The 27813-nt window shown below is 37.7% G+C and overlaps 1 protein-coding gene across 2 annotated transcripts in view; it reads right to left on the bottom strand.

The window, feature by feature from the left end:
* Positions 1-27813, bottom strand: part of Med (Smad/Smad4 homolog Medea) — a 109699-nt gene that overhangs the window by 21465 nt on the left and 60421 nt on the right. Inside the window, exons 5-8 of one of the 2 annotated variants that reach the window (XM_081736145.1) lie at positions 25477-25668; positions 18249-18422; positions 10796-10990; positions 5141-5345 (exon numbers count right to left, since the gene is read on the bottom strand). In XM_081736145.1, the coding sequence (XP_081592271.1) occupies positions 5141-5345; positions 10796-10990; positions 18249-18422; positions 25477-25668 (766 nt within the window). Of the gene's footprint in view, positions 1-5140; positions 5388-10795; positions 10991-18248; positions 18423-25476; positions 25669-27813 lie in introns of both variants that reach the window. The other variant, XM_081736144.1, reaches the window with a different exon arrangement.

Below are 27813 nucleotides of genomic sequence, written 5' to 3'. Positions count from 1 at the left end.
GTGACTGATTTATAGGAGGTATAGTAGACAATTTACATCCCTTATATTTTTTTCTAGTTTTTTCTTTACGAAGTACCACAAAGATCTGGTGATTCCTGCTACAAGTTTCACAAACCGTTCTTCCATACTTTATTTACAGGGGGAGGAGGCATGCATGGCAGCAATATTTACTAGATAATTATCTGAATATAAGAATGTTTTTATTCACTGTAGGCTGCAGTGAAAGGGAAGATATAACACTAACTAAAGAAGGGAAAATAATTGATTAAATTTCAAGACATCCACTCCTGCATTTGAGGGAAGGAAGAGCATAACTGAAAAATAGGGGACGTCATGAGATATGGATGGATAGGCATCGCTGGTGAGAACTGAGTGAACTGAAAATCCACACAACTCACGAGTCGCTAGCAGAACAAAGAAACGACATGAGAAAAGCAAAAAGTTAGCAAACTTTTCTCAATCGCAGCTTCCTTCACAATTTTAATCTATAATAAATTATGGCAAAATAAGGTTTTTTATCATATCACTTTACATTTGACAAAACCGAAAATATTGGAAGAAGGAATATTGTAAAATTGCTAAAATGTACTATATCGCAGTGAATAAATATGCTTCTATTTGTAAATAAAAATTGAGGTACGTGGTTTTATTTACAATGAGTTATGAACAGTACTTTCCAAGTGTTGGTTAGTACTTACTACCTAGAACTTGGACTGATTGCGGCCAATAAGTGAAAGTTCCTTGCACCGGAATGAAGTTACTCAATTTTTTTCTATTTCTAAGTAAACGACAAAGAAAAGTCAGCAAACAAGGAGCTTTACAACGACTTTTTCGGAGTTACCACCGAAGATAAAGAAATCAAACTAAGTTCCTTTCCCTAGCAACTTCTTGTTAGGTGAGATGGGTGAAAGTATTTCTAACTGCGTTCATAAAAGCAAATAAAGATTCGAACAAGGTAGTCCTCAAAATAGATTACAAAAATGCTTTTAACTCAGTCGAAAGAGACTCCATGTTAAAGGAAGTGAAACTAATTCTACCTCAACTATATCCATATTTCTGGCAGAGCTATTCTAGCCCATCATTGTTATTTTATGGAAATAGAACTATTTCATCACAAGTAGGATGCCAACAAGGTGACCCTGCTGGACCGATGATTTTTAGCTTAGCAATCCACCCAATAGTGCGCTTGCTTTCTTCTGAAATAAATCTATTTTATTTAGATGATGGCACATTAGGGGGCTCGCCAGATACGATTATACAAGATCTAAAGTTCTTATTGACAGAATCTAAGAAGATAGGTCTGCAAGTTAATCCTTCTAAATGCGAACTGTTCTTCGCGTCGGGTAAATCAGATCCAGTTATAGAAGCCCAGTTTCAGAATTTGTTGCCTGGAATTCGGACAACACAAGCTCACGAGCTATCGTTATTAGAACACCACTACTTGAAGATAGCTATGAAAGTTATTTTGAAGACCATTTGAAGAGTTTAAAAATGATAACACATAGATTAAAAGGGCTGCTATCACATATAGCCTTCTTTCTCCTAAAAAAAATGTCTAGGTGTCCCAAAATTAACTTACTTTTTGCGAACCACTCCCACATGGCGTCTCCCATCAAAAATTCTTCAGTTGGGTAACTCCCTGAAAACATCTTTACAAACAATAATAAATCAAGTTTTAAATTAAAGTCAATGGGCTCAGGCAAGTTTACCAATACGATTCGGTGGTTTAAATATTCGAAGAGCATCCGATTTGAGCCTTCCTGCGTTTCTGTCTTCTTGCTGTGGGATGTTGTCACTAGTCTCCAACATTTTGAAAATTTCAGTTGACAAAGCGAAAATTCCTCATCTGTCGGAAGATTGGAATTATGGAAAGGCATCTATAATAGTACCATTCCGGAGGCCAAGGAATCACAAAGAAAATGGGGTGAAATCCAGTAAACAAGATAGCTGGGAAGGAGGTAATTTTATAAAATAGTTTTGACGTTGCTCGCCTAAAAGCACTTCAGAAAAAAAGAGTCTGGCGCCTGGTTACAAGCTACACCTTAAAAAAAATCGGAACTTTTTTTTAGACGATAATATTTTCAAAATATGTGTAGCATTACGATTGGGACTAAATGTTTGCCACCCATTCACATGTGCGTGTCAAGATCGAGTGGATGAGAAAGGTTTACATGCTTTGAGCTGCATTAGAAGCGGTGGTAGAATCACACGTCACACGGAATTAAACCAAATAATCAAACGAGCACTCGCCAGCATCGATGTTCCTAGCATCATTGAGCCACAAGGATTGTATCGAAATGATGGTAAAAGACCGGACGGAGTAACTTTAATCCCTTGGAAAATGGGCCAGAGTCTTGTATGGGATGTAACATGTGTTGATACTTTCGCTCCTTCATACATAACACTAACTTGTAAGGAAGCAGGAAATGCAGCAGAAGCAGCCGTTAAACGTAAACATACAAAGTAGTCCGGAATTAAAGATCATCTTTTTGTTGCCTTTGCTACAGAAACGATGGAGGTTTTTAGCAAAGAAGCCAGTGAATTTTTGAATGAGTTAGGATCAACTTTAATTAAGGTCAGGCGACCCAAGAAGCAAACACTATTTAATACAACGAATAAGCCTAGCAATAGAGAGAGGAAATGCAGTCAGCATTTTAAAATCCTTCCCATCAGCACAAGAGCTGGATGAATTTTTTTACTTAAAATAAGTAGTATAAACATGATGATGGACATCGATTTGTTTTTCTAAATTTATTTAATAAATCAGTTCTATTTCCCTTTATATTTCTTCGCTGGCATTATATTCTTATTCCAATTTTTTATCACTAATTCTGAAAAGATTTGCTAACTCTGAAAAAATATATTTCAGAGAAAAGATTCTGAAAAGATCTATTCAAGATATTGAACTTAGACGGACTTCTTTCTTTTTTAAAATTTATAGTGCCAAACTGTGGTCTCCAGTTCCTGTTCTGTGTTCTGGTAACATTGAATGTGTTTGTCGTTGTCGAAAATGGAGTGCTAGGTGTAGAAGTGTGTGATGATTTTTTTTTTTTTTTTAATTATTTGTTTATTATCAAAGATGTTTTATAAACAGAAAGGCCATATATCCCTAGCGTTTTAGAGATGATTTCGATTATCTTAATATATAAAATTTCTAACTGCGTTGAAATTTCACTCATACGATAAAATCTGCCGTTCACTTTCCTCAATCTTAAACACTTTTTATTATTATTATTATTCATAAATGAAAAATGATCGAAATATTAACGGTAATACCCTCATTGTTTATCTCTGTAGGATAAACTCCTATTGCCATTCATACACTCTTTATAGTGGAAACTACTATAGCTATTCGACAACGACGAATTTTAGCTTACGTTAACAGAAAGACCGAATATTACTATCTAAAAACAGTTCATACAGTCTTCCGTTAGTATTTTGTTTACGTTTACCTTAAGCATTAACGTTTAACTTAAGCAGTATTTTGATAACGGTAAACAACTGTGAACAGGAACTCTAAGGATGCGTCTACTTCATAGCTATTTCGAGTAAACAATGAATTGACAGCACAGGATATTCTATTACTATCTTAACTGGCTTTCAAGACCGGAAGGAGGGGGAAAGTAACTCAAATTACTTTTCGACATACGTTTCCTGACTTCTATTCCTTTAAATATTTACACTAAAACCAAGCAAGTGATTTCAGTAAAGCAAATACAAACAACATATAGGGTCCAACAATAAAGTAATGAGAAGGTTTTTTCAGCTGATGCAGGCAACCCTGCAGACTGAAACCGTCGCCAGCGTGTGACTTTGGGCCTGCTCCACTAGCACAGTACGTGGCACTCACGAAATATTATTCATTGTGGAGTTGGAGGTTGAAGAGTGTGGTCGTGTGTTGGACCCCCGTCACAACAATGGAAGCACGTAATATTGATCAGCGCTACGCAATCTCCTTCTGTGTGAAACTTGGTGAGACTGCAGTGGTAACGTATCGGAAGCTTTAGCAGGCCTCTGAAAATGAAGTGCTATCAATGGCACAGGTGTATCGTTGGCACAAAATGTTTGCGGAAAGCAGAACAAAAATCGAAGATGAACACCTGAACGGAAGAAAACAGAGGCAGGGTGAGGGAACTTGTGCGAGCGGATAGACGATTAAGCGTGAAACTGATTGCGAATGAAATGAACATGAATCGAGAAACAATGCGCCTGATATTAACTGAAAATTTGGGAATGCCTAACGTGTGTGCCAAATTGGTTCCGAAAAATCTCATACAGCAACAAAAAGATAACCGGAGGACTTTGGCGGCTGATTTGTTAGACCAAGTGAAATCTAACCCGGAACTGAACAAAATTATCACTGGTGATGAAAGTTGGTGTTTTCAATATGACCCCGAAACGTCAAAATTTGCAACTGTGTTCGAAAGATTAGCCACAACCAAAGAATGCCCACATGTCAAAGTCCAAGGTGAAATGCATGCTTGTGTGCTTTTCTGACTCCAGGGAAATTGTCCATAAGAGTGAGTTACTCCAGGGCAGGCACTAAATCAACATTTCTACATAGAAATTCTTGAAAGACTTCGAAAACGCGTCCGTCGTGTTCGTCCAGAGATTGCTGACACCTGGATCCTCCATCACGATAATGCACCAGCCCATAATGCATTGTCTGTTCGGCAGTATTTAGCATCAAAATCTATTACAGTGCTACAACACCCTCCTTATTCACCGGACATCGCCCCGTGTGATTTTTTTCTGTTCTCTAGGGTGAAAGCAGTTCTTAAAGAACACCATTTTGAAGCAGAAACAGACATTCAAACAGCTGTAACACGCGCTTTGACAGGCATCCCAAAAGATGACTTCCAGAGATGCTACCAACAATGGAAACGCCGATGGAGTAAGTGTGTGCAGGCACAAGGGGAGTAATCTGAAGGTAATCACACTGTGGCTGGTTAAAAATGTAAGCAAACTTGTTTCTGACAACAATTCTCATTATTTTATTGTCAGCCCTCGTATCTTCATATTATAATACAAAACTGTTACCGTCACAAATTCTTCCACATACCTTGCAGTTCCTTTCCAATGGTACCTCATGCTTCACCAACAGTTAAAAACTGGTTCAATTATCTGTAGAAGGACCTACCTTGCTCGCTCACTCTGTTCTGTCCTATGTACATTGCTGAGAGCTCCAAGACAAAATCGATGTCCACCTGATGGATCGACATAACCGTCTACTGTAACACTCGGACAAGACGACGGCACCTTGAAGGTCTCACCAACTTGCGCGTCAAGTTCGAAGTAGGCAATGGAACACCAGTACTCAGGTGCAGGCTGTGACGACAGCATCCCTGTCAACGACATGTCATGCTGCAACTGTTGTTGGTGAGACCCTAGAATAGTTACACAATCTGCCCTGTAGCCCTACACTAAACTTCCAACAGCAAATTCAAACAGAAAAACAAAAAACAAAACAAATAATAATAAAATACCTAAAAGAAAACAATAACTCAAGACTATATAAACACATTCTAGTATATACTGAGAAATAAAATGCTGTAATGTTTCTCCAGCAAAAATTACAACGAACATTTCTGTAGGAAAGTATGTTTTACGAATTCAGATTTACAAAACAGTTGCAATGATTATTAAACAACTGCACATTCACATTCAACACATTTTAAGAGTTGTTACCGAAATAAAATGACATATAGGTCTGAAAATACATTACACCGTATTGTGTACTGAATAAGATTTATGTCACTATTTGTACGTTATGACTACTTTCAGACATCTTAACTAAAGTTTCCTATCTGTCACTAAAAAGAAAGAAAAAAGAATGATATTCTGGGTGGTCCCTTTCCATATATAACAGACAATCAAAGCCCATGTATCAATATCGAAAAAATGGAATGAAATTTTTAAAGAACCGCACAAAAATATTTAGACTTTAAAATATTTACATTTAAGGCACCAGTCACTCAATTAAAAAAAAATTTAATTTACCGTTAAGATCTTCAATATTCACAAAACTAAATATAAGGAGCTTCTTAACCAAATTCAACTTTCTCGCACTGGAGCCCTCTAAAGTGTGGCAGCTCACACGTTCAACTTGTTTGCAGTGAACAGTACCCTGTTGTTATCTCAGAATTTCTGGCATTTTAGACTGAATTTCGGTATCTTTTATATTCGTTATCTTTTATAGCTTTACAATACGAGATCAAGAGCAAAATTTTTGATTTCACTGAGAATGTTGAAATACAGTTGTTAAAGCTCACAAGGTATCTATCATTAATAAGGTCAAATTATTAATGATGTAGAAACGAAGAAAACGGCAGCCACATAATAAATACGCTATCATAAAACACAGTAGTTTGTAAGACCATACAGTATTTAAAATTCTCAGCTTTCAAAATTGTGGCATTAAATTGCTGCCTTTATAATACTCATATTTATGTTTTTAGCGAAGTTAATGTTTCGAAGATGAAAAATCATTTTTTTTACTTACTTCTGAGTAAAAAAATGATAGGATATTTTGTAAATATACAATATACCACACTCTACATATACTACTTTATAATTGAATACATTCTTGGATTACACTACTTGTGGGCGGGTACATTATTAGCCCCATTCTTACTCGTACAATCTACGGACTTTTTTAAAAAAAAATCTTTGTTTGTCTATTGAAGTTTAGCGTCTCATTTCAGCACTGAAGCTGTATGAGGTGTGGACCTACACTTTAAGGTGGAATCCAAACCACATCAATGCACTCAAATTCTAATGCTCTCCCGCCAGGAATCGAATCCCAGGTCACGTGCAATAAAAGCGCGCGCTAGCCAGCTGACAAGTGGAGAGGGCGTGGGCGACAACCGTTTTATTAACGTTACGAACATATGCAGCTTCCTTGACAGAGAAACTCTTCCGCAATCTTCATGAAAATATGAATGAATACAATAAAAAAAAAATTAAAAAAAATAAAAGATCGACAAACTGTATTATTATATATCCTAAAACTTTCGACTACACATTGCACATCCTTCAGTGATATGAAACCGTATTTCAAACAGAGCGATGTTACTTTCGTTTTTGATCTTGTTACACAACGCTTCGTGAGAAAATATGAATAACTCACATTTTAAAAAATGAAAGAAAAAATAACATTGTAAGTTCCTACTTCTAATATAATAGATGTTTGCAAAAAATCTTTAAAAAATTAGAAAAAAATTCTTCGCATACAGTACATAACTGAAGTACCAACACAAAATTAAAACAAGCAAACGCAAGAATACAATAACATAACAAAGGAAAATAGTTGGAAGTATCATTAAAAGCGAAATTCTTACTACCTCGTTTTCAAATTCACATTAAAAAGCGTACATACAAGTGACGACTATAAGCCGTTGTATTACTACTTGACTTTATAACTGTCTATTTTGCAATCATGAATAACTCTTATTTGGTATGCTTATCAACTTCCAATAGGCTATATCAAGTTTGTATTTTCTCGGGGAAGCGACCAGCATTATCAAATTTAGAACTTAACATAGTAATTTCTATTCGAAGTTGACTAACATACCATATGCGAATTAGTTACGATAGTACAATTACCCTTCTTGTACGATGTCAATATCGTTTCTTTGCAGACTCTTCTTATTCTTACGAGTGAACTTATAAACATCTTAACATTATTCTACTATGTTCTACTGTACATATATTTTCCAATTTCAATGTGGATAAACGTTAACTTCTTTTTCGTTATTTTTTTCATTTTCAAAATCATTTATCAGTTTTTAACTTTCATTATTATTATTAATATTTAATAACTATAATGAATTACTTATCATAAAATAGTGAAGACATTATGCACACTACATGTTATTTCGCTAACAGTTTTATCGGATAGAGGGGAAAAGAAGTAGTGAGAAAAGACAAGAGAAATTAAACAGAAAACTAACTCTGAGCATCCAGATGGTCATGTTATATCAGGAATGTGTACTGTTTTTATAAGAAAAGTCAAGTTAAAAATGTAAGTCGTACAATTGCGAATAAAGATATCGTAACGTACAAGTTGGGAGCAGAGTATTCTTAAATGTCTTAGGAGATAGGTTATCCAGGTATGGAATTAACAATAATACCAAGACGAAAGAACTAAAAAATGAAGATTATAAAACTAAAGAAATTAACAACAACAAAAATTTGAGTAATAATGCGTAAAAAAAACAGTAATATGAGAGAACACACATTGAGGAAGTGTGTAGGAAATACATAGGCTAATAAATAGTAGTAGCAACAGTGCTATCACATTAAAGGTGCAAATCAGATAGCCACAGATATTCGACAGGCGATAACGGAAAATTATACGAGAAAGTGTGGTATGGCTGTGTCTTATTCAGTCAAAGGGGAGGAGATTTTAGTACTCTTAATGAAATGTTTACAAAAGTGGCTCACACTTCGACAGTTGTCCAAATGAAAGACAGGATTGTTGGACTATTGACAGAGGCTGCGTAAACATATAGTGATGGAACACTGCCGCATCGAATAGTGGCGTAATGTGTGAAAGTGTTTCAGGAAAAGAAAAATAAAAAAGAGAGAGGGAGGAAGGGAAGGGGGAGGTAGGGTCCTCAGGACAACCGCCGTTCAAGACTATCCCAGACAGACAACCACACAATTCAACTCCTTTTCTCACTGCTGGAGATGTACCACCGAAGTCAATAAGCCATGGATTTCAGCAAATGCCACAAAACTGTGCTACACAGTATTCTTGAATTCTGCAAAATTTAAGCACAGTGGATACCTCATCAAATCACCGAGGTGGAAAAATGGCAACGTTATGCAACTGCACAGAACTTGCTGAACCGCTACGAGAGGAAAGACAACTTACTTCGACGGATCGTCACCGCCGATGGAACTAGGGCTTGTTCGTATAAACCATGCCTAAAAAGGCATCCAATGAATGGACGTACCCAAGATTCCCTCGTCTACGGGCAATGCGTCCTTTGGAAGAGAATGTTCATTGTAGCAGGCAATGTTCATAGGGAATCCTGTACTATCCTATACGTCACAGGCAGACGGTTGATGCAATATCTTCGTCCTACACTTAAGAGAAAACAACGGCATTTGCCCATCAGTTTTTGAATGGCATTTCAGCTGCTGCTTGAGTTCCGTACTTCCTTTTGTACAAAGTTCCTTGAAGACATTTCTCTTCAAGTCTCGGCGATCCTTGTTACTAAAGCTTCCCTTCCGTCCACTATTACTGTTCCGTGAGTTCTGTAAGCCGTCATCACGTGAAACATTTCCCCATGACATATCTAATACACTAGTTACCATAGATACACTTGTACCAACTGCAGTGAATTTACAATTTGGCCTCCTTAAAATGCCTCCCAATCGGGACAGGCTAAAGTGTCTCACGGATGATGTAAAGATACAGCTTCCCATTTTATTGACTTTGGCACGTAAATAAGATGAAGTCTGGTTAGTATGTAGATCCATTATTCTAGTACAGAATCAGAAACGGACAGCCAGAAATCATTAGCAGATTTGAATTTTCGAAGTGTATTTGTAGTTAACCCATTAACTGCCACGATTCTCATTTGGAGAGTGCTGTTATTTTTGCTCGTCAGGCTATGTTCTGTCGAAGTTTACAAGACAACAATTTTCTTGTGCTTTAGGTTTCATTTAGTGTCTTTGATGCAAAATCTCTTTTCTTTGTAATGTTTCCTAATTCGAGAAGGTTGAATTTTCCACTAAATGCAATTTCGAAAACTTCATTATTTTTTATTTTACTTTGGTCTCAGGTTTTATAAAGATACTTTGCACCTATTGAATACCTGTATTTTACAGATTGAAGTTAAAAGTTATGATTTTACGCCATTACAAACAATTTGAAGTTGCATCCTTTACTCCGTTGTAGTTCCGAGAAGAAATACATCACTACAAGATAGTGCATGCTTCTAATCACACAACATCCCAGTGGTCTGCAATTTCTTTTTTCCCCACACAATAATTATTCTTCAATTTCCAATTACTGAGCATATTATAACTAATCTATATTATAACTATCTATATTATCTAATCTAATCTATAATCTACAATCTAATGTTATAACTAATCTATATTATAACTATCTTTGTTACGTTTACACGCTTTTACACTACGCGTCATTATTTTATACGCTGAACATATTTTGATATTCGAATGGTTTTCAGATCCAACTTTACGTGTAGCCAGCTATAGTCTCTTATGATTGTAGTACACATTTTTTTCTTCGATTTGGTTTTAAAACATATTTCTATGCAAGAACTGAACATCATTATCATAAATTATTGATTCTAACATCCTTCTCAGTTCGTGTTTTCCTCATTTTAAACCCTTTATTTTCACATTCTTTTGAATTTAATCACGCCATCTTTTCCTTAGACTTCTTCATGGCTGATTTTCTCTCTACTCATATGTAGAAACTTCTTGGGAAGCATTCTTCTTCATTATATATATATTCTTTCTTGACATGCTCTTGGTTGATAGTATTTCTAATACTGTCATTTGTATTTGGTTATTTCGTAGTCTTTCCGAGAAGGCTCCTTAGGAATATTCTCTCCGTTGACTGGATTCTGCTCAACCCTCCCGGATCGCTTAAATATGATATCACCTTGAAGGAACCCTAACTATTGTCCTTTTACAACACAAAAATAATACGTTGACCATAAACCTATGAAAAAAATCTTAGATTATTGAAATTTCTAATGTATAATCTATTACAATCAAATTACAATATAAACCCAAAATGGCACGAACTTACAATAACCAGGATGATGAGACCTTGGATCAGGAGGCTGCATACTTTGTGTATATGTTAACGTATTGCTTCCAGTCCATGTACCTTGCGCCCCTGTAAAATTTTGGCTCAAAGTGGTTTGGTTCATATTATTGAATCCATTCTGTTGGAGATGTGGTGATACAGGAGCTGATGTAATTGGACTTTGGCTGTTTCCTCCTTTAAAGACAAGAAAGAAAAATAAAGTATTATTAAATTTGAAGAAAGAAAAAAAAAACTTCCATTGAAGTGCATAAGCCTAAGAAGCCATTCTAATTATGACAAAATGCTTACCTTTCATTTTTGGAGTTGATATTTCGACAGCACTATAAACATTATATACTAGAAAAACTGAAAATTAAATTATTATTCACAGGTTTCACTTGTAACTAACACAACTTCGATTATGCTTGTCAGCTGCCAAATCATATGCTCCTGTGATAATTTAGCAGTACTTCTGTATGCAATTTGGAATGTCCTTAATTCAGATCTTTATACTAAGGCTCATTTCACGTCAAGGCTACGGCGGGTACCAGCTCGACCATTTCTAAAGTTAATGAAATTTGCTGGGAAGGTCTTATATTGTCTTTGATGATTAGGTGTAAAATACCAGTTGAACATCTTTGGTTGCACTGATATGGTCTTTCACTTTCAAAGAGATGCCACTCACCTTTGCTCCACGTGCGGAAGTGTAAAAGTGCCAAGTTTACTCAGCGTTTTTTTAAAAATGGTACTAAACATAAAGACCTGGTCTTTTGTACACTTGGACAACTTTTGACGTTGATTCAGAATATGTTACTAATTAGCTGTTTAAGCATACCTCAGTATACAACCTCTGACAATAAAGTTCGGTGAATGAAGTCGCTGTGCTCGGCCTGGCAACACTGGCACAACGAAACACTGCACACAAGTAGCGAAAGATGCCGTCATTGTGGACCTACCGTTATTCTGTTGTTAGTCAACTGTGGTCTGTGTGAGACGCGTTATACCAAGTGAGTGTTAGTGTGTCCGGTTCCAAACTGATAACAGTAAAATGAACGAACAAAGGATCAATTTGAAGTTTTGTTTTAAGCTTGGCAAGACACCGATAGGAACCCATGGTATGCTGGTACAGGTTTATGGAGATCAAGCGATGTCCTTGAAGTGTGTTTACGAGTGGTTCGTCCGTTTTCGAGAAGGGCGGCATAGTGTTTCTGATAACCCCCGTAACGAAAGACCGTCAAGCTCTCGCACAGACGAAAACATTGAAAAGGTGAGGACATCAATCACGAACAATCGTCGATTAATTGTGCGAATGATTGCTGAGGAATTGAACATTAGCCGTGAATCTGCGAGACTTATCCTCACCAACGACTTAGGAAAAAGGAAAACGTGTTGTCGACTCGTGCCACATTACTAGACTGATGACCAGAAGCACGAACGTATTCTTGCCTCACAGGATTTTATCGTTACGGCGGATGAATCCTGGTGTGTGAGGTACGATCCGGAAACAAAACGCCAAAGAATGGAATGGGGGATGCTCTTGCATCACCTTATCGGAAAAAGGTCAAAGCAGAAAAATCATGCATCAAAATGATGCTTTTTATATATATATATATATATATATATATATATATATATATATGGCATAATTTACAAGGAATTTCTACTTGAGCGAACAACATTGCTGCTACGTACGTTGAAATTTTGAGACGTTTCATGAAACGTGTACAAAGGACACGACTCCAGTACTCAGAACAAGGTTCATGGTTTCTGGTTCCAGGGTGTCTACTAAAATTCCACAATGAAATTTCGTGACTTTTTCGTGGCCTTTTCTTTATCAGACTAAAAAAAAAAAAAAAAAATTAACATTCTCAAGAACAAATATGGGTGCGAATTAGACTGAATTTTCATGCACGCGATAGAAGCAAGCTTTCCTTACGATTTGGTAGCGTCTAAAGCCGATCACAGACATTTTTTGGTGAATTTTGACGTTTTATAAAACAAAATTTTACAGCCATTCTTATATTTGTACAGTCCGCAGCAAAAAACCTAGCCTAACAGCGCAGGTAATCAACATAACGCTAAGTGGCACGAATCACGCCAGGATAAACGTCGGCGTCCTCAACTGCACACTTATTTTGGAGCAAAAGACTTCGTCGTTTCACAATCAACTTACATGCTCATGTTGCAGGTTTTTGCTGCGGACTGTACAGGTAAAAAAAAAATCATGACCCAAAAGCCAACTTTCGTGACTTTTCCTTGACTTTCATGACCGTTTTCTGATTTCGTGACTTTTTCATGACATTCGTGACTTCCGTATGCACCCTGGGTTCACGACAATGCTTGCCCTCACACAGCCAATATCGTCAGATAATTCCTGGCCCGAAAGGAGGTGGTACAAATTGAACATCCAACCATACTCGCCAGATCCGAATCCTCTCGACTTCTTCTGTTCCCACGCCTCAAACTCGCGTTGAAAGGAAACAGATTTGACGATATTCCAGACATCCAACGAAACGTGACGAGGCTCCTGAGCACCATCCCAAAAGAAGACTTCTCAAGAAGTTTCCAGGACATGTACAGCCGTGCTCAGCGTTGCTTAGCCGCAAGACGGGACTACTTCGAAGGACAGTAAAGTATGTTTCATTCATATTGTATTCACTTTCCATTTACGGAATCATTCACCGAAGTTGATTGTTAGAGGTTGTAGATACACCTCTTAAAAGTTGGCAAAAAATCTCTGTGCAATTCACGGAGCCTATATCGATCACAGCACAATTACTTTATGGTTGTACCAATTCAATCAAAGCTTGGAAGCATGACTTCCACCTACGATGTCGATATGTGGATTAAATTCAGTTACTACTGTCCAACTAGATTGCATTTGCAAAATAGGTCAAAATCTCAAATGTGCAAATTTTTGTGTACCTTTGAAGGCAATATCTCAACTCTACCCTCTTCAATCTTATTTCTCTTGCCACTGTTGGGAACAGCACGTTTGAAGCTTTAGAAGCTATGTAGTTTAATTTTAAAACTCCGTATCTATCTTAATAATAAATAAAGAAGTTCCCAAAGGTAGTACTTGTGATTTTTGGTTGAAGATTGATTGAGGTTTAATGAGGACGTCAGCACCGAGGCTATTTGTACCCGTCACGATCAACACGACTGCCGTAAACAAAAGCTAAAAACCAACATATGGAAATATAACAAAAATACTGCTGTAAAAGATAAGTAAAAATCTAAAAGAAGAAAGAAAATAATAAATATATGAGACTAACAAATATATAACAATAAAATAATAATAGCACCAATAAAGAAAATATACAACTATAACAATACTAAAAAGCGATAAAACACCAGAAATAACATTTGAGGCGAACCTTTCCACGTGAGCCAAGAACTGTCCACTCAGTATCCATCACATTGTCTTCCACCAGGTCAGATTAAAAAAACCTGAAGGAGGCTTATAAACAAGTAAAGAATTTGTTCTTTTCGGGAAAAGGACCTATCATCGAATTTGCTTATATACTGTATAAATTTCTAACCGGCCATATAAGATTAGCAGCGAAGAGCTGGAGCTCATCCAGACTAACACTAACAGAAACACGTGAGGTTTTGGGGGATTCGGCAGTCGATGCGATTGGACTCTTAAACTTCTCGACTTATCGGGAACAAGATCTGTTTGAGTGAAAACATCGGATGTCTTGAGTTGCCACAGATTTACAAAAGGTAGCTCCAACAGTGGCAAAGGACACAGAAAGTAACGAAGGGACGCTTTCTTTTAAACGACGCTTAACATCGGTAGCAGAAATCTTCTCAACAATCATTACCTCTTGGGTAAGTTTCTCACGTTGAAAGGCTAGACAATCTCTAGACTAAGCAGAATGCTTGTCCTTGCAGTTGACACAAAATGAATTGGTTGCTGTACAGGGTTCCGCATCATGACTAATCTGACCACAATTCGCACACAAAACAGCAGCACTCGCATTACACGACGAGCTGGAATGTTGACATCTGAAACAGCGCAGGAGACTGGGAATATAGAGATAGACCTTACATCCGTAATAACCGCCTTCATGTAGTTTGGAAGTGTAGGCAAAGCATCAGTGATTGAGTAGCAGCATGTTCACCTGATTTCTTACTTTTGAGGCGAGCTATTTTTACATATTGCTCAGACATCTCCAATTTAATCTCCACCTCGGTGCATTTTGGAAGTCCCAACATGATGTCACACCGCGAGAGATGTTCAGCAGATACGATGGGGTTCTACCGACATATTTACAGGTCCAATGGAGGTTAATTTAACTGGGTTCACTGTTCGCTTCCCGTCGCCCGTTTTCACCAATAAAGTGGCATTCCGTAATGTCTTCATATCTTTAACTTGTCCGGCGTTATAAGTAATAACTTCACTAATGAGGAAAGGGCACAAGCCCTTAGTAGCATTTGGACGGTTAGCTTCAGCATTGACACTATCAGCATTTTTATCTGTTAATTACAAGATATCGGTCTACGGTCGCGATACTTGTCTTTTCCATACTATTTACAACTGAGAGTTTGTCTCGTTCTCGCTTGCTTTGGGCTTTTTACGAGAGGGTGAACCCGGACCCGATTCTAAGATTTTTTTTAGTACCCATAAAAAGTTATTAAATACACATTTATAAATAGACAGTGTGTGTGAACACCGCAACTTCATACCGGGACGCTTATAAGGAAAACTTACGCAACTTCCCTGGCTATCCCATAAGTACGACCTTACCGTAGGATGAGCATAGGGCCAAAGCGATCAAGGGGAATGGAGATGAAAGAAAACCATTCCCGTCACCAGAAACGGGTGGCCCCGAAAAAAGAAAGAAAAAAAACCTCAAACGAGAAAGATAGACCCCACCAGCCCACAAAAGATGCGGATTTTTTATCGTTTTGAGTTTTTAATATATCCTTTTTTTATGTTTTGATATTTTTAAAAAATATTTTCAGACTCGGACATCGGACAATATAAACACTACACGTACACAACAGCAGGTCAGGATGGGTGCACGTCCACCCCAAATGAAGAACAACGTCCAAGGACTAGCCACTTTCCAAGACTACCACCAACCGTGAGTTCTGCAGCGGTATTCGCGGCTGAGAGAGCATATGAAAACATGGCGATAAAGGGTGATACATGCAAGAAAAAAATGAAGCTGTCCTCTCAGCTCAGCACCCTCCCCGACGATGACAGGGTGTGATCCTTGGTAAACACTTTTTGTGAGGTTTGCGGTCCTTATTAACACCAACGTCATCATTGATTACAGTCTTGAGTTATGAAACCACACTGTCCAATTGATAGCAGCCACAGATGAGACGAAGGCCGTCTTTCAGTGAGACGCGGGAAGGTCATCGCGATATCGACAACTGTGAACGGTGTGTAACCAAGTGCATTCCTCTGCGTTAGATTCAATGGGATCAAGATCTCAGCAAAGAAGAACTTGCCCACCCTATTCTTAATTTTCATGTGATCCAGTAGGCGTTGGACCATAGCTGGATTGTCCTGATTCGCGTTGTTCGTCAGAACAAACATATTGAGCAGTAAGCAAGCAATTTCCAGTGCCTGAAAGTAGTGTCAGTGATACGATGACAACTGGGATAACAAAACAACAAAACCTTACTTTCAGCCGACCAAAGAACTGCTCGATAAGGAATTGCACATCGGTGATTCGTCTTGACTCGTTGGCTTACTCAGTCGACTACTGGGCAGCTCAAGAGGCCCTGTTCTGCGGAATACAAAAATGGAGTCAACTGCCTTTACACTTATCCTGGCATCCCAAAAGCCATAGTTCACCACCATATCGCTCGCTTACATAAACGGTTGGTTTTCCAGGAAAATATTGAGAATGGAGGAATCATTCTGGGTTGCAGGATAAGGACTAAAGCAAAACCACCAGTCGCCCGTTAAAGGACGAAAGCCATAAACTTATATAGAATATGAACTATCTCATTCACTTCCATGAATGTTGGGAATTCCACTCTACAAGAGATGTGAGAAAAGAAAATTTCATAATTATTACTGCTAGATATCAAGTACAAAAGAATGGAGAATATTCCATTAAAATCCTACGGCAGGGAAACAGTTTTAGACGTGGAGTTGGTGGACGCAGGTGGTGGCGTTGGAAATGTCCCGGTCCCCTGAGAACAACCGTGATGTCAGAAATCGGGCTAGGGCCTCGAAGCCCCAGAAACAGGAAAAAAAAGAAATGAAATCTTTGAGTTTTACGTCCCACGGTTATGCCGGTTAGGTAAAGGAGACGGTGATGATGAGTAATGAATGAAATGGTGGAATGAAGGAAGTGAGAGGAAACGGGAGAACCCCGAGAAAACCCACGCACACGGTGTTTGTCCACCACAAAGGTCACTTGCCCCAGAAACAGGGTCCCGAAATTATCCCTTTTATTCGCCTATTAAACATGGAGTTGTCGAACACGGGAGTTGGCGTTGGAAAGGTCCGGATCTTATGAGTACAGCGGTGATGTCAAAAATCGGGTAAGGGCCCTGAAGCCCCAGCAATGAGATCCCGAAGTCATGGGCTTGGGTCTCTTCTATATACCTCTTAAACATGAAACTGTTGGACGTGGAAGGTGCTGTTGGAAAAGTCTAGATCCCCTGAATGCAGCAGTGATGTCACAAATTGGGCCTGGTCCCCGAGGACCTGGGCTCGGGACCCTTCTATTTGCTTATTAAATAGAGAGTTGTTGTCGCGGATGGTGGCGTCGGAAAGCTACGGGTCCTTGTGCATAGTGGTAATGTGAGAAATCGAGGTCCTGAAACCTAAGTTGCAGAAACAGGGTCCCGGAGTTTTGGGCTCGGTGCAATGGCAGCTAACATCAACTGTGGACTCGGGAACATAACTAGTGCAGTGCTGCCTTTGACTAACGAATTCGACGTAGCGAAGATGGCTTGGTAGTGTCAAATTGAGCGAGTGAAGCTCGTTATCAGTCTTGTTACTTCGTAACATGAGCAAATGTTCCAGCACTAAAAAATCCAATATCTTTATTTTAGCAGAAATGGGCTTCAAGTTTCTTTACTCTGTTCCCTGCAGTAAGATCTACAGTCACCTAGTTTGACTTTCGACGAGGTACTCAACTACGCTAAGCGATCACGAAGACAAAACAATTAATGGCCTAGCTTGAGATCCTCAAAGGAAGCAAGGTGGAGGAGTTTATACGTACAACAATTTCTATGTTTCGTACTGAGAAAATACAAGACTCTAAGGTCATATGTAGTGAAATTGGAAACTGAGAAAAATTCAGGGTTTTGGTTAAATTTCAAGTTTTCTAGCTTTAAAAGTAACTCAGATCAGTAGAAACTCTGTACTACATTCTATTTCACCTTTAAGGAGACCAATGTCTCACAAGACAACGTAATTAAAAACAAGGTAAAATACCTTCATAAGCATTTTTCGATGCTATATATGAATACGTACCAATGCTTCCAGTCATAGGCTGACTATCTCCAGTAGACGGTAAGCTGTCTTGGTTGAAGAATGCTGGATTATTTTGTGATGGTGACACCAATGTACTAGGAGGCGTCGGAGCCGCCTGAGTCTGGCTTTGGGACGGAGTGGATGTGTGAGTAAGTGCAAGAGTAGCAGATCCAGCTAGAAACGAAGAAAAATATGAAAGAATTACACACAAGCAAAATTGTATAAATATTTTGGTACCTTATAATTTAAATTTGACGAGTATTATGTAAATTACTGTTAGGTGAATATGTGTCATTGTTAGGACTCAGAGTCAGTAATTGGTGTATGTACGTCACCGTTAGAAGACAACGGATACAATATGCTACTTAACAGTACATCTTCACACATACATAGCTATGTATCTATATATATAAAAGAGAACGCACAAATCCTTTGTTCCCTCATCACGCTAATACGGCTGAACCAATTTCTTTTATTTTTGGGGGGTTATTAGGATTTGGACCCTAGATGGTTTTTATCATATTACTTTAATTTTTAATTACCAGTGTCTTGAGATAATTGACCATTCAAGTGTCCATAACGTACAAATCCTTTGTTAGTTCATCATAGGTAAAAATAAACGTATTTATATGCAACCCGCATGACCGTGTCACTCGGCGGGTTAACATAAATGACAGGCGATATAATGTTAACATTTACTGCAATCTACTATGGTTTTTATCATATCACTTGAAAGCGAAAACTTCCGGGATGACCGCAGCGAAGCGGGGCGGGTTAACATAAATGACAGGCGATATAATGTTAAGATTTACTGCAATCTTCTATGGTTTTTATCATATCACTTGAAAGCGAAAAAGTAAAAATTATCTAAGTAACAAAGTTTATTGCGTTCCGGGGTGACCGCAGCGAAGCGGGGTGAACGCTGCTAGTATATATATATATATATATATAAAACGATCTGTTCCACCAAATACGAACTATCAATTACTACCCTTGGCAACGTGCAACATACATTTTAGGTATATATATAATTTCATTGTTCTTGATTTTCTCGAACATTACGCAAGGGAACTCATCTTCAAGCATTTCATTTTGCCCAGCTCGACATGATCTATCGATTCATATGGCATTATCTCTGGACAGTATTGTAGTTATAGATAAAAATTAGTCTAAAGCTGCCACAATTTTGGATTATCTCTCATCAACCATACTATGGAGTATCATCTTGTTCCGTGCTGTTGAAATTCAATATTCGAACACTTCTCCGTTATTCGAATTGTATGAATAATTATTCATTATTCGAAGAATCCAATATTCGATTAATGAATTATCGAATGTTAACAGCACTTGTTTTGCCAATCTCATAATGAAAGCCAGATGAGAGTATACTCTGTTCTCAGTTTCATCTTAATAGATGTGGTAATCGGGTATTATCAATTTTTAGGTTTTATAAAAAATAAAAAATTCTGGTTGTTGCAAAAAAAAAGGGCATTTAACAATTTTGTTTTTTTCCTGTCACCCGATAGCCGCCCTTTGTTTTCTGATATTTCCATGGTGTTCAAAGGGAAAGAACAGAGTGGTCCGAACATTTCCTGGCATTCAGGATTTCTTGTGATTTATTATTATTAATATAGATGTAGTCGGAAAGTGTCTTTCTTAATTTTTACAATGTCTTGCAGTAAGATAAAGGAAAAAGTGCTGGATATCGAGGAGACACACGATAGTGCATCATGGTGTATCATCCACGAAGATTTGATTACGTTTCTGACCCCATTAACCACATTTTGAGATGGGTTCATTTTTGGTCCCTCAAATTTTGAAAGAGGCACGTTAATTTCTTTGTCTGTCCAAATTTTGTTTCCTTTCGTGGTTTATATGTCTAAATTGTATTTGTCATACGCAGAAAGTTGACAAAGGTCCCCTTATTTTTAGCAAAGGTTACCTAATTTTGGTAATGACCTAGCTTCAATTTTTTTTAACCATGCCTAACCAAATTTTGGCTTACAAGTTTTGTTACTGGCCCAGGTTACCTCTTAATTTCGGATGACCCCCGTTGTGCGTGACCTTACAAATTTCGGTATTGGATAAAAGTTTTAAGTGTGTATATGTTTAAAGAGATACAGTTCATACGTTTACATCTATCTATTAAGTCATGATGTTACGATTCTTTCTTCTGGATGTATATATCAATGTTGTATATTTGATCATGTACAAGATTGAATATTTGTTACCATCATTGCCGTTTTTGTACATGTAGAGGATGGAAGATTATGGCTTCTACTCATTTACTAAGGTTTTGAATTCGGAGTAATGTACATACAGAGATGGAAAATTCTGGGTTTTACAAGATGATCTAACAAAGGAAGGTCCCACAAGTTGCCACTCAAATCTGATTGCCACATAGTACATCTGATAGACCATCATGAGAAGTGAAAATGAGCAAAAATTAAGGTGCTGTGGACCAGAAGGATACGAACTACGGAGCTTCAAAATTTGAATATCCAAACAATTATATTATGGAAATATATAAGTAAACATCTTGAAATTCATTTCAACAATCAAAACAAAAGTTGCACAATATAATGAGAACAAAATGCCGTATCGAAAAAAGCAAACAGTGTTGCCATAGATGAAGCAACGTTGCCAACCTTGCATAAATGTATTTTGTTTGAAATAGCACCATATAAAATGTGCACAGATTTAAAATGCACTATTATCACTAGACATAACAGTGAAATGGAGTGGAGTGGAACAGTGTTACTCAGTGTGCTGAAAATGTACAATGGAGAAGTCTGATATGTGGAAACAAAGATTAATAAAGGAATCTGGGTCTCATATTATGAATAGCAGAATAACACCATAGGAAAATATCAGCAGTGTAACAAAAGATTTATGCAACTGAAAAACAAAATTGAGTGATTCCATATGTACGTCCTGTGTCAGCACCGAAGCTAATAGGACGAGACCTACAGCGTAAAGTGGGATCTGAACCACTATGAAAGACGAAAGATGACAATGGAATGCTAGATGAAAAATACAACAAAAACTTCAATGTCCGAGGCGGGACTGGAACCCGCGATCATTAATAATTCGATGGCCTAGCCTTCTAGACCACATGTCAATCCAGACAGACTAAAAACGAAATGAGGTAGTACTAAAATAATTATATTTCCTCTGTGAATATGATAATATTACAGTATACAGTAGCATAATCATATGATGTGTAGGAGAGAATGTAAAAGAATATGTCACTTAACATGAAAGACATAAACCAAGAAAGTACTCTACCAAATCTGGATACGATAATATGGAAAACAATTTACAGAATTAGAAAACAAGTTTTTTTTTTTTTTTCCCTTGCGTGTAACATAGCCTCTGTTGCTACATATCAGACTTTTCCATTGTACATTTTCAGCACACGTAGCTTCAGCAGTGTGCAACACTGTACCACTACACTTCACTGTCCTTTTTAGTGATTTTAATTCTGTGCACATTTGTATATGGTGTTATTTTAAACAAAATTCTCTTAAGCGGAGTTACCAACACTGCTTCATCTATGGAAACACTGGTTGTGGTTTTCGATATGGCATTTTGTTCTCATTATATTGTGAACTTTTCTTTTGATTGCTTTAACGGTTTTTAAGATATTTACTTAAAAAGTATACATTTCCACGATATAATTGTTTGGATATTCAAATTTTGAAGCCCCGTAGTTCGTATCCTTCTGGTCCACAGCACCTTAAATTTCGATCATTTTCCTTTCTCATGATGCTCTATCAGATGTGTTACGTGGCAATCAGATTTGAGCGACAAATTGTGGGACCTTTCCTGTAAGATTCTGAGTTCAAAGTAATGTACGTAAAATCTGCTTCCTATGCTCGGGTTTCTGTTTTCCTGGCTAGAGCTCACTCACTATAACCAGTCACTGTATGCATCAGGTGAATTTTTGAATTTAAAAGGATGCTATTTTGAACGTTAATGTCCAAAACTGAATGATTATAATGTATTTCCACAAAAGTCATTTTCCATTTCTGACAAAACTCAAATTTACAATGTGAATTGTCACCCAAATTCGGAAAATTTGTGATTTCCATGTTTAAATTTTGGTTATCTCACCCAAATTTTAATTGGTCCGTCTAAATTCTTGTAAAAGTGCACCATGGTCCACTTAAATTTCAATGACTTTGTTGTCTTTAATGTCCAATGCGCGGTCAAGAATTTCCAATTTCAGTAGCAGGAGCCCATCTACGAAAGAATAAAGAATGCTCAAAAGAATAAAATAAGCATGTTTAAATTTTAGTTGCACCATTCAAATTTTGGTAGGATGCATCGTACAGCCGACCTAAATTGTGGCAGTTTCAGGGTATGTATATATATATCGGATGTTACAAAATAAGTGTTAGAACTCTTGGGAGGTGACTCCTGTCCGAAAGCGTGAAAAAATGACTTGCGGACGCCAATAGTTCCGAAACTATCCAACATAAAGAGGGCGGATAAAAAATTCACTGAAGAAGTCATACCTGCTGTATTGAATTTTGCATGTTTCACAATCCTACCATGCACGCGCAAGGGATTCCCCAAAGGAATGTAGGGAGTCCCGGATTATCTGCCAAATGAAAATTGGTCTAAATTGATATGAATTGATAGGGTTTCTACCAGGTAACAATAATTCATTTGTATTAAGTCGATATCTGGAACAAATACAAAATGGCGGACACCTTCATGCCCGTTGTGTGTGGTTGCATAACCCCAGATACGGATGCAGGCCAATAGTGACATTCTGAGTATTAAGTGTAGTGAATTTGCACTCAATTGCTCTAGAAAGACATCTGGAGTGTCGGTAGAGCACAGCAAATGAAGCAGGGTGATTCACATGTGTGAAAACACGTAACGAAAAATGCCCAGAAATGCACTCATACTTAGTAAACCTGAGTTCGAAGAATGGAACAACTTACGCAAAGTTAAAATTGTCCAAGGGAACTCACTAAGAAACTGGGGAAACTAACGGAATGTCACTAGTAGGATCCCAGGATCGATATTGAAATGTGGCCAGTGTGTGTGTTGATATCGACATGTAACTAATGGACAAATGTCAACATGTCCTACTACTGCTGAGACACCGTCCTACGTGCGAAAAATAGGAAAATAACTACTCGGGTCTTGAATCTGAGGCCGTGGGCTCCCAGCAGAATTAGAAACTGCGACCACGCGTGCAAAAGCGAGCGCTCTAGCCCTGAGGCTACAAGGGAGCCTCACTTTCTTTGTATTCATTTCTTTGAGGAGTACCCACTTTTTTTGGCAAGCGCTCTTGTACAGCCTCCCGACATGCTTGTGTGTTTCATTTTGTTATTTCTACTGCACGGTTGTAGACAATCAGAGCTTTAAGACGTTTTTCCTATTTCTCATGTTGTTTTATTTTTTATATGTATGGTGTTCTAGCAGTAGTGTTACAGGTGCCAAATTGGTTCACTTTAATCTTTGTCTTGGCATGTGCACTGTGTGTAAGATACGAATTTCTGGACATATTTTACTATATTTCGAGTACGTCATATGTCCCAGAAGACATGGAACATGATACAAGTGTTTTTTTTTTTTTTTTTTTTTTTTTTTTTTTTTTTTTTTTTTTAATCAGAATTTGAACCATGGATCAAAAGATTTCTTTTCATATATGTCGACTGTGGGACAATGTCCCAAACAAAGAGGGACATTGATACTATCATGTTCTAGTTACGTTCTACCAAAAAGTGCACCAGATGCAATAGCAATAGCAGAATGTACAACGTTATTTTCCTATTTTTCGCACGTGGGACGGTGTCCCAGCAGTAGTGGGACATGTTGACATTTGTCCATTAGCTACATGTTGATATCAACACACACATTGGCCACATTTCAATATCGATCATGCGATCCCACTAATGACAGTCCTTTAGTTTCCCCAATTATTTTGTGAGTAACCTTGCACAATTTCAACTCGTCCTCAGTTGTTGCATCCTTATTGGTATGCAACTGTGCACATAATATTGCACCAGTTTGAGGGAATATTATTGGTGAATTGGCAATAGCTTTCATTTCTTGATGCTATTCCTTACATTCCCGACGCTTCGAACTCAGGTTTACTGAGTATGAGTGCATTTCTGGGCATTTTTCGTTACGTGTTTTCACACATGTGAATCACCCTGCTTCATTTGCTGTGCTCTACCGACACTCCAGATGTCTTTCTAGAGCAATTGAGTGCAAATTCACTACACTTAATACTCAGAATGTCACTATTGGCCTGCATCCGTATCTGGGGTTATGCAACCACACACAACGGGCATGAAGGTGTCCGCCATTTTGTATTTGTTCCAGATATCGACTTAATACAAACGAATTATTGTTACCTGGTAGAAACCCTATCAATTCATATCGATTTAGACCAATTTTCATTTGGCAGATAATCCGGGACTCCCTACATTCCTTTGGAGAATCCCTTGCGCGTGCATGGTAGACTTGTGAAACATGCACAATTCAATATAGCAGCTATGACTTCTTCAGTGAATTTTTTACCCGCTCTCTTTACGTTGGATAGTTACCGAACTATTGGCTTCCGAAAGTCATTTTCCCACGCTTTCGGCACCTTGTAGATCCGAAACTATGTCCGATAGCCGAAAGTTCAAGAGAACTTTTTTTTCTTGTTTTAGTGACAGGAGTCACCTCCCAAGAGTTCTAACACTTATTCTGCACCATCAGATATATATATATATATATATATATATATTGGAGTTGCTTCGTCACCGACGCTAAAGCAATACTCCAGGCAATACCTTCATGCGTATTATGAACGATATTAGAAGCATAATATTCCTCGAGGAGATTATTTTCAAGCACAGTAACTGATACCCATATAGGGCAATGAAGGTAATTATGACAGAATAATTTGTGGGACGCCCCTTTGTGACAAACTATTTGAATTAGTAGAGCTTTGCGAATCTAATAACAGATTCAGGGTATGAAGAGGTAATATAAATTAATGACAGAAAAAACTTGATTAGCTGTAATGTAAAAGAGGTGAAATGTTCGGATATCAGAGGATAGAAAGCGGTTTAAAAAAAAAAAAAAACTTGCTGAAAAAAAAAAAACGAGTCGTCAGGCAAGCCTGGTTGACCTAAGTTAAGACTTTCAAACCACCTATTGTCATTTACGAGTATTTGATTTTATTTTTTTTAATCTTCCTATTCTCTTTCCTTACCTGCTGCAGGTGGTGGTGGTGGTGGTTGTGTTTGCTGCTGTGAAATCATGGGAAACTGTGGAGGATGATGCTGTATGGTTTGTGGTGCATGTTGAACTGAGCTTTCACTATCCACTTCCATACCACTTCCAGCTGAGTACTCGTCCTTTACTAATCGCCCTGGAGGAGTCTGCAGAGTCAAGCCTGACAGATCTGTTGAGAAATAACACAAAGATATGTTGAAATACATTAATTCATTACCCATTCTATTCTTTCTTAAACTTATATAAAGTATTATTAATAAACTCATCCTTACAGAATTTGTTTTCCTTTCACTCACTCACTCTCTTACACACACACACATACATATTACATTACATAGTATGTTATTGAACTATACTAACGAACTGTAAGAGGTGATTCCTTACATCAAAATATCAAAATAAGAGAAACGGTTTATATGGGTCTGTGGGGAAAAAGTCCACACTCGCAGAGCTAAGGTTGTCCAAAATCGTGGAAAAGCTAAATTTCAACACGCACTATTTGGAATTCAAGAAACCGTGGAGTGGTGGTCCATATCAGTGGAAAGAAAATCTCACATGCGGAATCCAAAAAATGCACATTTCATTAACGTGCAACGGGTTTGCAACGGATTCCCTACAGGGTGAAAGTCTCAGAATGTTCTCAACTGAATTCTCAGATATTTCTGGTACCAAGGTGGGTCCAAAATAGGCAAACGGTAAGCCATGACAACTTTGGATATGAAATACTTACGTGGCAAGTCAGAAGGAATCGGGACCGCCAGCTCCACGGTTTCTCGTATTTAGAATAAAGCATGCTGTGATGTATTTTCTCACGATATATTTCATTTTTTTCACGTACAAGACGTATAAGCATGGAACAGAGCAACGCAGTAAGCGTTATTCCGAACAGGAGGACACGATTCACTTTGAAATCAAAGCATACCTGAGAATTCTCAGGACAGCGTGTCTGAGAACTTACACCCTGTAAGGAATCCCTTGAAAACTCATTGCACATTGATGAAATATGCATTTTTGGATTGTATATGAATGGCTTCCTTTATGCTGATATAGATTGCCACTCGGCAGTTTCTCAAATTTGAAATAGAGCGTGTTGAAATTTAGCTTTTCCACGATTTTGGACAGTCCTAGCTCCGAACTTAGGGACTTTTCCCCTTATTTTGATGTGAGGAATCATCTGTTACTGTTTGTCGGTATAGTTCATTAACATATATATATATATATATATATATATATCGGGTGTATCGAAAGTCCGGGACCACAGGCTCTGTTATGAACAAAGATAAGAAAAACAGAAAGCGAGGAAAGTTGTTGGAAATGGGTGGTTTTCAACCCAACATCGTGAAAGTTTCCCCAACCACATCAGTCGTTTGGGCTCCACACTGGAAATGTGGCCTATGTTAAACGAAAAACCAATGTTTCCAGTACAACAGGTTGTTCGAACATGTAAGGACGCGCAAAAATGACACAGGTACGTACACACTGTTATATAATGGAAACTAAACACTTCGAATCAGTTTTCAACAACGCCGTATTGTTGATATGATGAGAATCGAAGGGTACAGCCTGCTGAACTGGCTACGTTGTTTTTTCATTTAGTATTGGACACCATACCTTTGTGGAGCCCAACGGATGGTACGATTGGAAAAATTCCACCGTTTTTAACAGAAAATCACCTATTTCCAACAACTTTCCTCTCTTTCCAATTTTACTTTATTTTCTTTTATCTTTACTCATAACAGAGTTGGACTACGATCCCGGACTTGATACAGTCAGTATATATATATATATATAGAGAGAGGGAGAGCTCTCGGACGGGAAGCTTTAATACCTACTGTACATTGTGTGAAATGTAAGCAGAGCTTATAGCAGTGTACACCACTTCCCAACTAAACATAACTAAAGATTCATGCAACCTCCTTGATTATGAATAAGCTGTTTCAATAAATTTGATTATAAGTAAGTTTCACGCATTAGTTAACGATTAACATTTTCATAGACCGACATTTTCATAGTTTCGTTATAGAAAGTTCAATTATTTAGAAATTAGGTAAATGAACAGTTATTTCTCCTTGACTAGTAGCAGTGCTATTTATACATCGCACATTTAAGATATTCTAATTTTTAATTTTATACTTTTTTAATTCTTATTTAGAGCCGCGGTGCCGTAGACGGTAAGGCGTCTACCTACCAACTGGACCAAGTTTGATCCACAATGAGGGCTAGATTTACTATTTTGTCCTAGCCTCATTCGAACGCAGCAAAGGAATTCGATTCGCAGTCTATGTCAGAGATTCCTGGAGAAACGTGAGGTGTA

The sequence above is a fragment of the Thermobia domestica genome, chromosome 13, assembly GCF_964235325.1.
Source record: "Thermobia domestica chromosome 13, izTheDome1.hap1.1, whole genome shotgun sequence".
In the NCBI taxonomy this organism is placed as follows: Eukaryota; Metazoa; Arthropoda; class Insecta; order Zygentoma; family Lepismatidae; genus Thermobia; species Thermobia domestica.
Note: the sequence above shows the minus strand (reverse complement) of the source record. Positions and strands in the feature narration are given on the sequence as shown.